Source organism: Naegleria gruberi (assembly GCF_000004985.1).
Source record: "Naegleria gruberi genomic scaffold NAEGRscaffold_37, whole genome shotgun sequence".
In the NCBI taxonomy this organism is placed as follows: domain Eukaryota; phylum Heterolobosea; class Eutetramitea; order Acrasida; family Naegleriidae; genus Naegleria; species Naegleria gruberi.
The window spans coordinates 30,928-41,690 of record NW_003163290.1 but is presented as its reverse complement, the minus strand read 5'-3'; the positions used below and the strand labels follow the sequence as shown (position 1 = coordinate 41,690).

The following is a 10,763-nucleotide window of genomic DNA, read 5'->3' as shown; positions in this document are numbered from 1 at the left end:
TGTCCCTCTATTCGACACTAGGTCAATTCCCACTTGATTGTTGTTGTCTTTGTCTATTGAGTGTTTGCTCAATCCATCATTATTATTTAAATTATTTACAGTCCTAATAGTGAGTGTCCTTGTTGGTGAGATTAATAATGCTACAAGAATCAACAATGCAACAAACAAAAGTCTTGTGCAATTCAACAAAGAACCCTTCCACATTCCAATAGTTTTGATTTTTTTCACTGTTTTGTCAATCAACAAGGGTTGAACTAAATTTGATGACCTGAAGAACAATTTGACACAAGTAGCTTGACTTTTTGAACATTTGTTGCTCATCCGGGAAGTTTACCTCTTCGAGCATCTAAAACATCATCTCCTTTTGATAATAACCATGGCGTTTCCTTATATACCATTATATTGAACTAAAATATTAATTATTTATTGAATAAATCACGGCATGGATCTACAGTCTTTTTATTTTTTTATTGTTTTCAAAATTTACGATATCTTTTGGCGCTCAATTCCAAGCCTTACTAAACACAAAGAAAATAAACAAAACCAATTCAACTGGAAACTATGATGGCTGCTCAACAATTCAAACTTGCAACATAATACAAAATTCTTAATTATCCCTTCCGAAATTATAAGTATTCAAACAACGTTTGATTATTCAAATACCGAGCCTAAACCAAACAAACCTTTTTCTCATCATCACGAATATATTAAAACATTTAAATACAAAAATAATTCATCATGATGATGATGCAATTTTAGACCAATCCTTCACGAGTACATGACCAACTCTTCTCTTTTATTTGCCATGCTCGGCAAGCACGACTGATGAAATTATTCCTTCAAAATTCATGGTATTTCCATATAGTTAGAGTACACCTAATTTAGAAGGCTATGAGAAGATTTGTTGGGCCATGAAAGTTGGTTTTATCAAGAATTGCTTGCTTTTCGAATAGAAAAAAAACAACCTAACGAATACCATGAGTACCACATCGAGCTCATCAAATGACAAGTCAGCTGCTGCATCTGTCAGATTGCCAGTGACCATTCTGCTTCATCCTTTCTTTGTCCCATCTTCCAAGCAATTACCTGCTGTTTCGTCTAGTTCATCACTTTCTTCACCTGGATTATTATCAATGTCGAATAGTCAGACATTATCAACTAGCAGTGGAGATTCGGCAAACTTTCCAACGTCACCAACAAGTTTTGGTTCCATTATGATAAACGAAACTACTTCAACAAATTCATCAGAGGAAAATCTTTCGGGTGAAGATTTGGAAGTACAAAGTGTATTCGAATTACGAAATCACTTTCTTGAATTTGTAGAAAGAAGATTTAGTTTGGCTAACGAATTCGAAATCAAGTTTCTCTTTCTTGAATATTTCCTTGACCCAGTTACTGAGAAAGTTTACACAAACAAGATTTTTAAAAACTTGTTCGATGTTCAATTGAGATTGGACAAGTTCTGTCAACAAATATTACAAAATAGAATGGCATTTGATATTCTTGAAGTTGAAAAGCAAAAAAGCGAAACACCAGATCAAACTCTATTCTATTTGAAAAACATTCCAAAGAATTTGAGTTATCGTGAGTTTAGACATGAATCTTTGAGAGAATTCTTACATTCACAAATGGAATTTTGTAATAATCAGGTAGAACAAGTTCTCAGACGTGAACCAGGTGATACTAAAACAGTGGGTGTCTTGGATGAGATTCAAATCATTTGTGATATGTTCCTATTGGAATTGAGCGATTGGTTCTCACTTTTTGAACAAAAGAAAAAGAAGATTGTTCAAAAATGGTTAAATTCAAGCATTAGTAATCAAACTCTTCCAAAATATGTTTTGGAAATTTACAAGAAAAAGAAAGAAGTTCACGAGAAGGCAAAAGAGTACAAGTTTGGTAGTCAAGATTTGAATACAGGAACAGTGATTGAAAATGATTGGAGATTTACAAGATGGATGTGTTTGGAACATAGTACCCATTGGAATGTCACATTTACTGACATGCCAAGTATTATTCAATTGTCATCCAATGAAGATTTCTCAAAGGAAAACCTTGCTTTGATTAATAACAAGACCATTGGTTATGTTAACGCCTCCATGGATGATGTTGTCAAGGCAACCTATTCAGAATATCACTTTGACACCCTTCTGCCAAAAGTTGAATACCTCAAGTACATACCGATCAATAAGAGCTCATCCACTGGCAAGTATGGCGCTGTTTTATTGAACTCCAAATTTGATTCCAGAACAATTGGCCTTGTCATTTCAAGCAAGAGTGAATTTATTGGAGAAAAGATGGTGGAAAATTCATTCCTCATCAAATCTAGTGATTTTGAAAAGAATAGTGCCAAGAGTGCACTCGTTTCATCACGCATTTACAAAATGGTTGTAAGTATTATTTGAATAACTGTTTATTTATCATGTTTATTTAATATTTAATTATTATCTTAATTATTACAGGATAAGAATAGAGTTCGTTATGTCCAAACTCGTTCTTTCAACATTGGAGCAATGCTCAACAAGAATATTCTCACAAGCACTTCATCTGCTCTGAAAAAACTCAGTCAAACCACTCATAGTGGACTCTTGAATTCAATCAAGGAGTACAAACAAAATGGATTCAAAGCTCCAGACAAGGATAGCAATTTGTTGGCCAAAGTACTCTACGATTACTGTTCTAATTATTGTGAAAAGGATTTGGAACAATTGTACAATAATCAAGGAACTCCATGAACAAATGAAGTGGAATTATTGTAAAATATATTGATTGTGAAAAATGATTACAAATAATGCAATAAATACGGAAATTGCATTTAAAGAACTATTTATTTCAATTTGTAATCAAACATCCATAATTTCGCACAAAAAACATTATCCGCATAATCATCAGGTCACTAAGCGACAGTTCGGTATTAACAACCACTGTAACCATCATACTTGAAAAAATGTTAAAACATAGTGTTGGGATGGTGGTGTCCATCTGTATCATGCTGTTGTCTGTATATTTCTTGACAGCACATGTTGAGTCAACTGCCAGTCAATGTAGAGGACCTGAAAATCCAGGTTACAGCACTGCTAATCGTGGACGTGGAGGGGTTGTTCTTTCCTATGCATCTAATGAAGAACATGTTCATTTAACATTGAAGAGTAATACTCTACTTTCGAATAATGGAAAGAAGAAAGGAGGAGCCACTACACTCATGTTAATGACTCCAAAGGAAAACGAAGTTACAGGTGATACTCTACTTGTCTACAATGCCATCTCAACAACTGCCAAGTCAAATGTCGATGCCAATCCAGATTACTACAAAATTACTGGACCACTCAACAAACAAGTTGGAGATCGTGTTCCATTCAAAGGAATTCAATCACAAAAATGTGTAGCTTGTGTCCTTGATTGCATGTCCAACTTTCCACACCAAGGTCAAGTTTTCTCTTCTTGTGACCAACGTTTCTATTATTATGGTTGTAACTTGGTGGATGTTTGTTGGGGATCCAATGCACCAGCTGCCACCATTCAAGTAGGAATTGGACTCTGCATCCAAAAGAATGGATGTGTCCTGAGAGATCGTTCAGAATTGGGAATTTCAGAGAAGGCAAGTCCAACTGAGGTTTTGAAGCTAGTTGAGAGAATTGCAGCAACTTATTCTCCAACGAATAGAAATGGAGTGAGAAGGATGTTGGATTAAATTCATTAGTGGAAAAGTAGTGTAATTTATTCTTGTAAACAATTTCTGAAACCTTGTTCCAATTCTTGTCTATTCAAATTCTTTCCAATAAAAACTAACTTGTTGACATTGCCAACTTTAGATTTGGCAACTGGCATCACTTTCATATCCATCATCATGTGAACTCCTTGGAAAACCATAACAAATTCTTCATTTGAATTTGTAATTTGAGAATCTTCATCAGCCAACTCTTGAGATTTTACAATTCCCTTAGATCTGTAAATGTCTGCACCCTTTTCACTCAATAATCCTCTTAACCATCTTGAGAATAATTGTTGGTTGATCATTCCCTTCTCGACAATGGCTACAGAACCAACAGAAGTATCATGAGTATGTTCCATATCTTTGAGGAAGTCTGGATCCATTTGTAAAATCTTTTGTACATCGAATGAACGAATGTTGAGGAGAGAGGAAAGATCTGGAATGATGGAATGATTGGTTTCAATGATTGGAGCAAATTTGTTGACTGATTGAATGTGTTTCTTGACCTCTTCTAAAGATACTGAACTTTCGTCTTGTTTCAACAAGTCAATCTTGTTTAAAATGATTCGATCAGCAAAGGCAATTTGTTCAACACTTTCATTTTCTTCATCTTTTGGCCTTTCTTCTAATAAATGTTGTAAAATATGTTTGGCATCCACTATGGTAATGATTCCATCTAAATAATATTGTTCAGAAATGTCATCATCAACAAAGAATGTTTGAGCGACAGGAGCTGGGTCAGCCATACCTGATGTCTCAACGAGAATGTAATCGAATTTATCCTTTCTCTTTGCTAATCTTCCCAAAATTCTCTGATAATTATGCACAGTTTAAATGTTACAAATTTGGAAATATTAAAAATTGAGAAAAAAGGTGTGCAAAACCTACAATCAAATCACCACGAACAGTACAACAAATACATCCATTATTCATTTCGAATATTTCTTCATTGGCTTGAACAACCAATGCGTCATCAATTCCAACTTCCCCAAATTCATTCTCAATGATGGCAATCTTGTATCCATGAGGTTGAGTGAGAATGTAGTTAATCAAAGTAGTCTTTCCACTTCCTAAGAAACCTGTAATGACTGAAACTGGAACCTTCTTCATCTGAATTTACTAGTGTGAAAAATGTGTCTTATTCTTTTTCTATTTGTTCTTGAGTGACTCAGTAATATTCCAATTTTTGTTTTTAAATATTTCCCACACTACACCTTCAACAAATCATGGACTCCTCATGTACTCACCTTTAACCTGCATCATTTGCCATTGTAATTTACACAAATGACGCAAAATTTTTTACCTCCACAACCGCTCCACCAGAATTGGCGAATAATTGGTGAAAAAATACGTCAAATTCCTCTCCATACTTTTTCACAGATTTTTATTTTCTGAGCAATTTAGCTTGTAATTTGTCGGTTACTTTAGTTTTTCGTCATGATACCATCACAGAAGGCAAAAAAGAGCGCCAAATCCAAACTTCCACAATTGCAGCCATCCTGGCAATTGGACACACCAATGAGTGAGTACATTACATGCATGGAATGGTTGCCAAACACATGTGTCCATGGTCAAGATTCAATTTTGGTATTGGGACTTGCTAATGGTGAGGTTGTCTTGGTCAATTCAACCAATAGGAAAGTTCTGCACAGAGAAATCAATGCTCATCAAGATGGATTATTAAGCATGTTGATAGTTGAGTTGGAGAATGAGAGAAACTTTGTGATTTGTGCGAGTCAAGATGGTTCTCTTTCATTGTGGAAAGTTCAGAAGAAGGGAGACGAAACTTTCCAATCCCTAGAATTGATTAAATTGGATCAGCACGAAATCGATGGTGGTCAATGGATTGAATCAATGGTCTGGATGCAAACTAGTAAGAAACTTGCAGTTGCTTCTTCCAATCAAGTTCATACTTTCTCCATCTCAAAAGAAAACAAACTAATCCTCAAGAGAACAAACAATACTTTCAAGTCAACTGTCTCTTGTCTGGCCTACAATCAAAAAACCAACTCATTAGCCATCTCTTCCTATGGAAACATCCTACTCACAGACTCTTCCCTCTATGCCAAACTAAACATTTCCATAAAAGGAAGTTTCCAAATGTCCAGCTTTAGTGAAGATGGAAAATATTGCATTTGTGGTATGCTAGAATCCATGGCAATCATCCTGAATACTGAATCTCAGCAAATAGTTCCATTGTCTCTACCAAAGAAACCATCAATCATCAAGTGGCTTTACGGTAGCTCTCAAACTTGTGCCATTTCGTCTAATTCTTCCGTTGTCGTATTGAAAAGCGTTCCATTGGTTGAGATGTCCATGTCTGAAATGGATGATGAAGAAGAAATGGATGATGAGGTGAGGGAAATTCTGTCGGATAATGAATTTGGTTTCATGCATCCTGGTTCAGTTTCGTCTATGGAATTCGTTCCTTCCCAATTTAGAAAGCCATGGATTGTGTCGGCTTGTTCTAAAGGTTTAGTTCGTGTAACTGATTATGAAAGTGGTAGAATAGTTGCATTTCTTCCAATGGGTGATGAGAAAGGTGTTTCTTGTATGAAATTCGAATCTGATTTCAACAAGTGTACGATTCCTTTATTGATTGTTGGATATTCTGATGGTTCTCTCTGTGAAATTCCACTTAATTTCAAATAAAAAAGTTGTTTTAATTAAGAATTCTGTGTTTGGCAGTGTTGGTACTTTTTTTTCGAGAAGTTTGACACAAGAGTTGACAAATTTAAACAATATTTCAAGTACAAACGAAGATTCCTTGGAATTGCTGTTTTTGTTTTCTTCTGGAATTATGGTTGCTATTGGTTATCATGCTTATTAATATTTAACAGACTAATCTTCTTAAGAAATTTGTAAAAAGTTAATTAAAAATTGGATAGATTATTATTGTTCAAAATTGTTTTCTGGAATGTTGGATTCTTCGTTTGGTGGAATTTGACTTTCATGAGTGGACGAATCTTCCACTGACTGTTTCAATGAAGAAGTCGATAATTCACCTTTAGGTTCCTCATTCGAATCTGCTTGATTATGTTCCATTTCCTTTGTTAATTTCTCCCTCAAATAATTTTCATGTTCTTTCATAATTTCCAAAGTTCCATTACACGAAAGTAATTGAGTTTCGTCTATTTTATGCTTAATCATACTCCTCAACATTTTGTTAATTCCAGCAGCAAATAATTTGCTTGCCTTATTAATCACAAACTTGGGAACACTTCCCTTAAAGTCAACTGTGTCAAAAATGTAATATCTCATCGTGTCTGCTGTTTTCTTTTCAGCAATGATTGCAGTGTAGAGCGAGCATCGAATGGTTGAATCCTTTTTTGGACATTCTGGATGATTGGTTGGCTTTTGAAGCATGACATATCGGTTGAATTGACCAGTTTCTGGATCGTATTGATCTGGAATAATGGTTCTGGCCACTACGAGCTCTCTCTTCTTCATTATAATTGGTGCCTATCGAATCATGCGATTGCCATTATTTCCATTGTAATAGATTTGTAATATTTAAATACGAATAATAAATTGAGTTAATTTTCTTGAAACAAATTCAACTTACATTCAATTCTCCCCAAAATACAGTATTTGGAAATTCAATTCCCTTACTAGCATCAATTTTCAAATGTTCCAATTGAAATCTCGTTTTAAATATTCTTTTCATGTTCTTTTCAAAAGCAGGTGAGAAAATGACGTGGAAAAATTGCTTATGTTGTCCAGTGTACATTCCCGTACTGCATGTTAGTGGATAGGCACCTTCCTTCTCATTGAAATAGAATGCCTTAGTAGAGACGAGTGTTTTGGAACCTGATTTCTCACTCACGACATTCCATTTCATTGGATCTGAAAGAGTTGAAATAATTTCCTTCACCAATTCATAATCTTTTGGAGTTACATAGAATGAAGTGGTATCAATGAGTGGACAATCAGCAGTTGTTTCATTATGTTCTTTCAAATACATTGAATGTGGATCAATTGACACTACTGTCAAATTTTACAAAAAAATTTACAATAAATTTTACAATAATTTCAATTTTCCAATTTTCCAATTATTTCCATTATTCCAAAACATATTTTCCATTATTAATTTTCCAAATTTACAAAAAAAACTCAACTCACCATCATCATCTTTCTTATCTCCCAACATTTCAAAAATTGTTTCATTCTTTTTAAATTCCTTCATGATAAATTTTTTAAATTCTTTCGATCTGACAAATCTTGGAAAATTATCTTGTTTCAATTCTGTAAAAATTACATCTTGAGCATTGGCAAATAAATCTGAAGGACATGTCAATAATTCCAAATTTGGCAGGTTTTGATTCTTTTCCAAGATTTGAGCATGTTGTTTTAGAATTTCATTTCTGATAGCCATTGACATGTTTAATTCATGTTTTGAGTTGACAACAATAAATTGATTGATAATGTCAGCTGCCAATTCTAAACGATTCTTGTCTAATCTTGTTTTTTGATAGTTTTCGACCATTTCGTAGAACATGAAAGGTTCTTCGTTTAAACAAACTTTCTTTAAATATTTACGAAAGGTATCTCTTGCTGGAGAATAATCGAATATTGCTTCTATACGAAACTTGTATTCGGATAAGAGAGTTTCTATTCTATCGGAAGATGATTGTTTGGATGAACTTCCTCTGGGCGTAGAAACTGTCGAATGTTCGTCGTTTAGCATTTCTTATTGTTATTCGAAATCTTTCCAATAATTAATTTTTAATTTTTCGAATGATGATGAACTTTGTGATGAAATTAACGGTGGAATTGTTTGTCTTGCAAGAACACAGCACAGCCACACAGAAACGGTATTTTTTTTAAGGAAATTTGCTGTCAAACTCGCTTTGATAATTGACAGTCGTAAAACGCCAAATGAGGGCAATAGTTCGTTGGCTTAAAAGTTCAGATAAATTGATTACAATATTGAATTTTGCCTATTCTAAAGTTGTTCAAAGGATTCTTCATACATTTCATATTGAAATCTAATTTTTTATTCGAAACTCTTCAAGTATTTTGAAAAAAATACAAATTTCAAAAAGAAAATTGTAGTGAGATTACAAAATGCACATATTTGTTATCTTCCAGTTCACCAATTTGAAAACCATTTCGCACAAATTCTCATCAATCAAAAGTCAAATTTCCAATAAACATCACAAAAAAAATGAAATTACTTTACACCTTGACATTCCTCGTGATTTTAGCATGTGGTATTCTTGCTTTTGATCAAGAAACCTATCAACCACTTTCTGAAACAGCTGTCAGAGATCATTTCCTTGATTTTACTCGTAAATTCCAAAGATTTTACAAAGGACCAGAAGAATATGAATATCGTTTGAAGGTTTTTAGAGAAAATATCGAAACTAGTCGTAGAATGAATATCAGAGAAGGAAATAATAATTATGGCATTACAAAGTTTTCTGATTTGACAAGTGACGAGTTTAGAAAGTTTTATTTGATGGAAAAGAAGACACCAAAGGAGATTCAAAAGATGATGAGAATGGATTCTAATAAGATGGTGTCTAATAGTTATGCCAAACCTGCTCCTGATGTAAGTTGAAAAGTTTACAATTTTTGTAAAATGTGAAATTGTTTTGTAATGAATTGAAATTTTGAAATTTACAGCATTATGATTGGAGAAATCATGGAGCTATCACTGGTGTCAAAGACCAAGGTCAATGCGGATCTTGTTGGGCATTTTCTGCCATTGGATCCATTGAAGGTTCCTATGCCATTAAACACAAGCAACTCGTTTCCTTCTCAGAGCAACAACTTGTCGATTGTGATAATAATTGTGTAACTTTTGAAAATCAACAATCATGTGATGATGGATGTAATGGAGGATTGCAATGGTCGGCCTATCAATACTTGATGAAGGCAGGAGGAGTTGTCACTGAAAAGGATTATCCTTACTATGCTGAAAGATACAAGTGTGAAGTGAAACCAGCTAATTTTGTTGCTAAATTGTCTAATTGGACCATGTTGTCGACTAATGAAACTGAAATGGCTAATTGGTTGGCTGAAAATGGACCAATTGCTGTTGCTTTGAATGCTGACTTTTTACAAAATTATAATAATGGAATTGCTGATCCTGCTTGGTGTGATCCAACTCAATTGGACCATGGTGTTTTAATTGTTGGTTATGGTCTTGAAACTTTCTGGTTTGGTAAGCCACAACCTTATTGGATTGTTAAGAATAGGTAAGTTTAGTTTTGAGAATAATTTATTGAAACTTTATGAATTTCTTAACCAGTTGGGGATATGACTTTGGAGAAGATGGATACTTTAGAATTGTCAAAGGAGTTGGAAGATGTGGTATCAACACTGTTCCTTCTGCTGCCTTTGTTTATTAATAAAGTTAAAGAAATATTTGAATATCAAGATTTGATTCACTGAATTCATCTATTAAGGATGAATTCTTGGCAGATTGGAGTCTTACTTGTGATTGATAAAACCAATAATTCCGATTTCAGAATCAAGAAATATTCAACAAATGGCCTCTATGGATGATGATGATTTTCGGAGTGGTTTTACATGATGGAAACACCAAACTTTCATCATCTCAACATGATATCTAAATAGTAGTAATTTTTATTGGTGGATTATCATCATGAAATTGGAATTTATTTTTCATCATGGAAAATCATAAGTAATTTTCACTAAATCGAACAAGTTGGAAAACTGTGAATGTATTGTTAGGAATGGTTGAGAACTTTTGTTATTCCATTTAACTCACACATAACTTTCATAGCCTTAGAGAGAGGTATCAAGGTTCCTCTTCCTTCGCCTTTTCTTGAAGAGTACCAAAGTTATTGAATTGCTCAATCCAAAGTAAAAAGTAAAAAGGAAGTGGGAGCAATCAAGCACTTTCAGCACTTTATAGGACAGCAACCACCCTTATTCCACTTCCCCACCGAAAAGAGCCGGTTATGGCAGCAAGGTTACTCATCTATCGTTAACATATTCTGGCGAGTTGAAGAGAAACGTGATTGGAAATAAGAAACTTGTGGTTTTAAAAATAAAAGTTTAGAAATATCAATTCTGGGAT

The 10,763-nt window shown here is 34.0% G+C and overlaps 5 protein-coding genes across 5 annotated transcripts; 3 read left to right on the top strand and 2 right to left on the bottom strand.

The window, feature by feature from the left end:
• Positions 1-958: 958 nt before the first annotated feature.
• NAEGRDRAFT_58619 (uncharacterized protein) lies at positions 959-2,817 on the top strand. Its single transcript, XM_002674875.1, has 2 exons — positions 959-2,390; positions 2,463-2,817. The coding sequence occupies exons 1-2, from the start codon at positions 978-980 to the stop codon at positions 2,733-2,735; spliced, it is 1,686 nt and encodes a 561-aa protein (XP_002674921.1). The 5' UTR covers positions 959-977; the 3' UTR covers positions 2,736-2,817.
• Positions 2,818-3,717: 900 nt separating this feature from the next.
• Positions 3,718-4,822, bottom strand: NAEGRDRAFT_69859 (uncharacterized protein; the record flags this gene model as incomplete). The annotated part of the gene is made up of 2 exons (XM_002674797.1): positions 3,718-4,524; positions 4,601-4,822. 2 exons carry the CDS (start codon positions 4,820-4,822, stop codon positions 3,718-3,720), a joined length of 1,029 nt encoding a protein of 342 aa, XP_002674843.1.
• A 327-nt stretch (positions 4,823-5,149) lies between these two features.
• NAEGRDRAFT_50596 (uncharacterized protein) lies at positions 5,150-6,364 on the top strand (the record flags this gene model as incomplete). The annotated part of the gene is made up of 1 exon (XM_002674874.1): positions 5,150-6,364. One exon carries the CDS (start codon positions 5,150-5,152, stop codon positions 6,362-6,364), a length of 1,215 nt encoding a protein of 404 aa, XP_002674920.1.
• A 240-nt stretch (positions 6,365-6,604) lies between these two features.
• NAEGRDRAFT_50595 (uncharacterized protein) lies at positions 6,605-8,399 on the bottom strand (the record flags this gene model as incomplete). Its single annotated transcript, XM_002674796.1, has 3 exons — positions 6,605-7,174; positions 7,278-7,699; positions 7,835-8,399. 3 exons carry the CDS (start codon positions 8,397-8,399, stop codon positions 6,605-6,607), a joined length of 1,557 nt encoding a protein of 518 aa, XP_002674842.1.
• A 480-nt stretch (positions 8,400-8,879) lies between these two features.
• On the top strand, positions 8,880-10,068 carry NAEGRDRAFT_69856 (uncharacterized protein; the record flags this gene model as incomplete). Its single annotated transcript, XM_002674873.1, has 3 exons — positions 8,880-9,266; positions 9,341-9,915; positions 9,969-10,068. 3 exons carry the CDS (start codon positions 8,880-8,882, stop codon positions 10,066-10,068), a joined length of 1,062 nt encoding a protein of 353 aa, XP_002674919.1.
• Between the last annotated feature and the right edge of the window lie 695 nt (positions 10,069-10,763).

Excerpts from the sequence above, each read along its gene's own strand:
- NAEGRDRAFT_58619 (XM_002674875.1), top strand. The coding sequence starts at position 978 with ATGAGTACCACATCGAGCTCATCAAATGACAAGTCAGCTGCTGCATCT. Across the intron at positions 2,391-2,462 it reads CACGCATTTACAAAATGGTT|GATAAGAATAGAGTTCGTTA; the intron begins GTAAGTATTATT and ends TAATTATTACAG.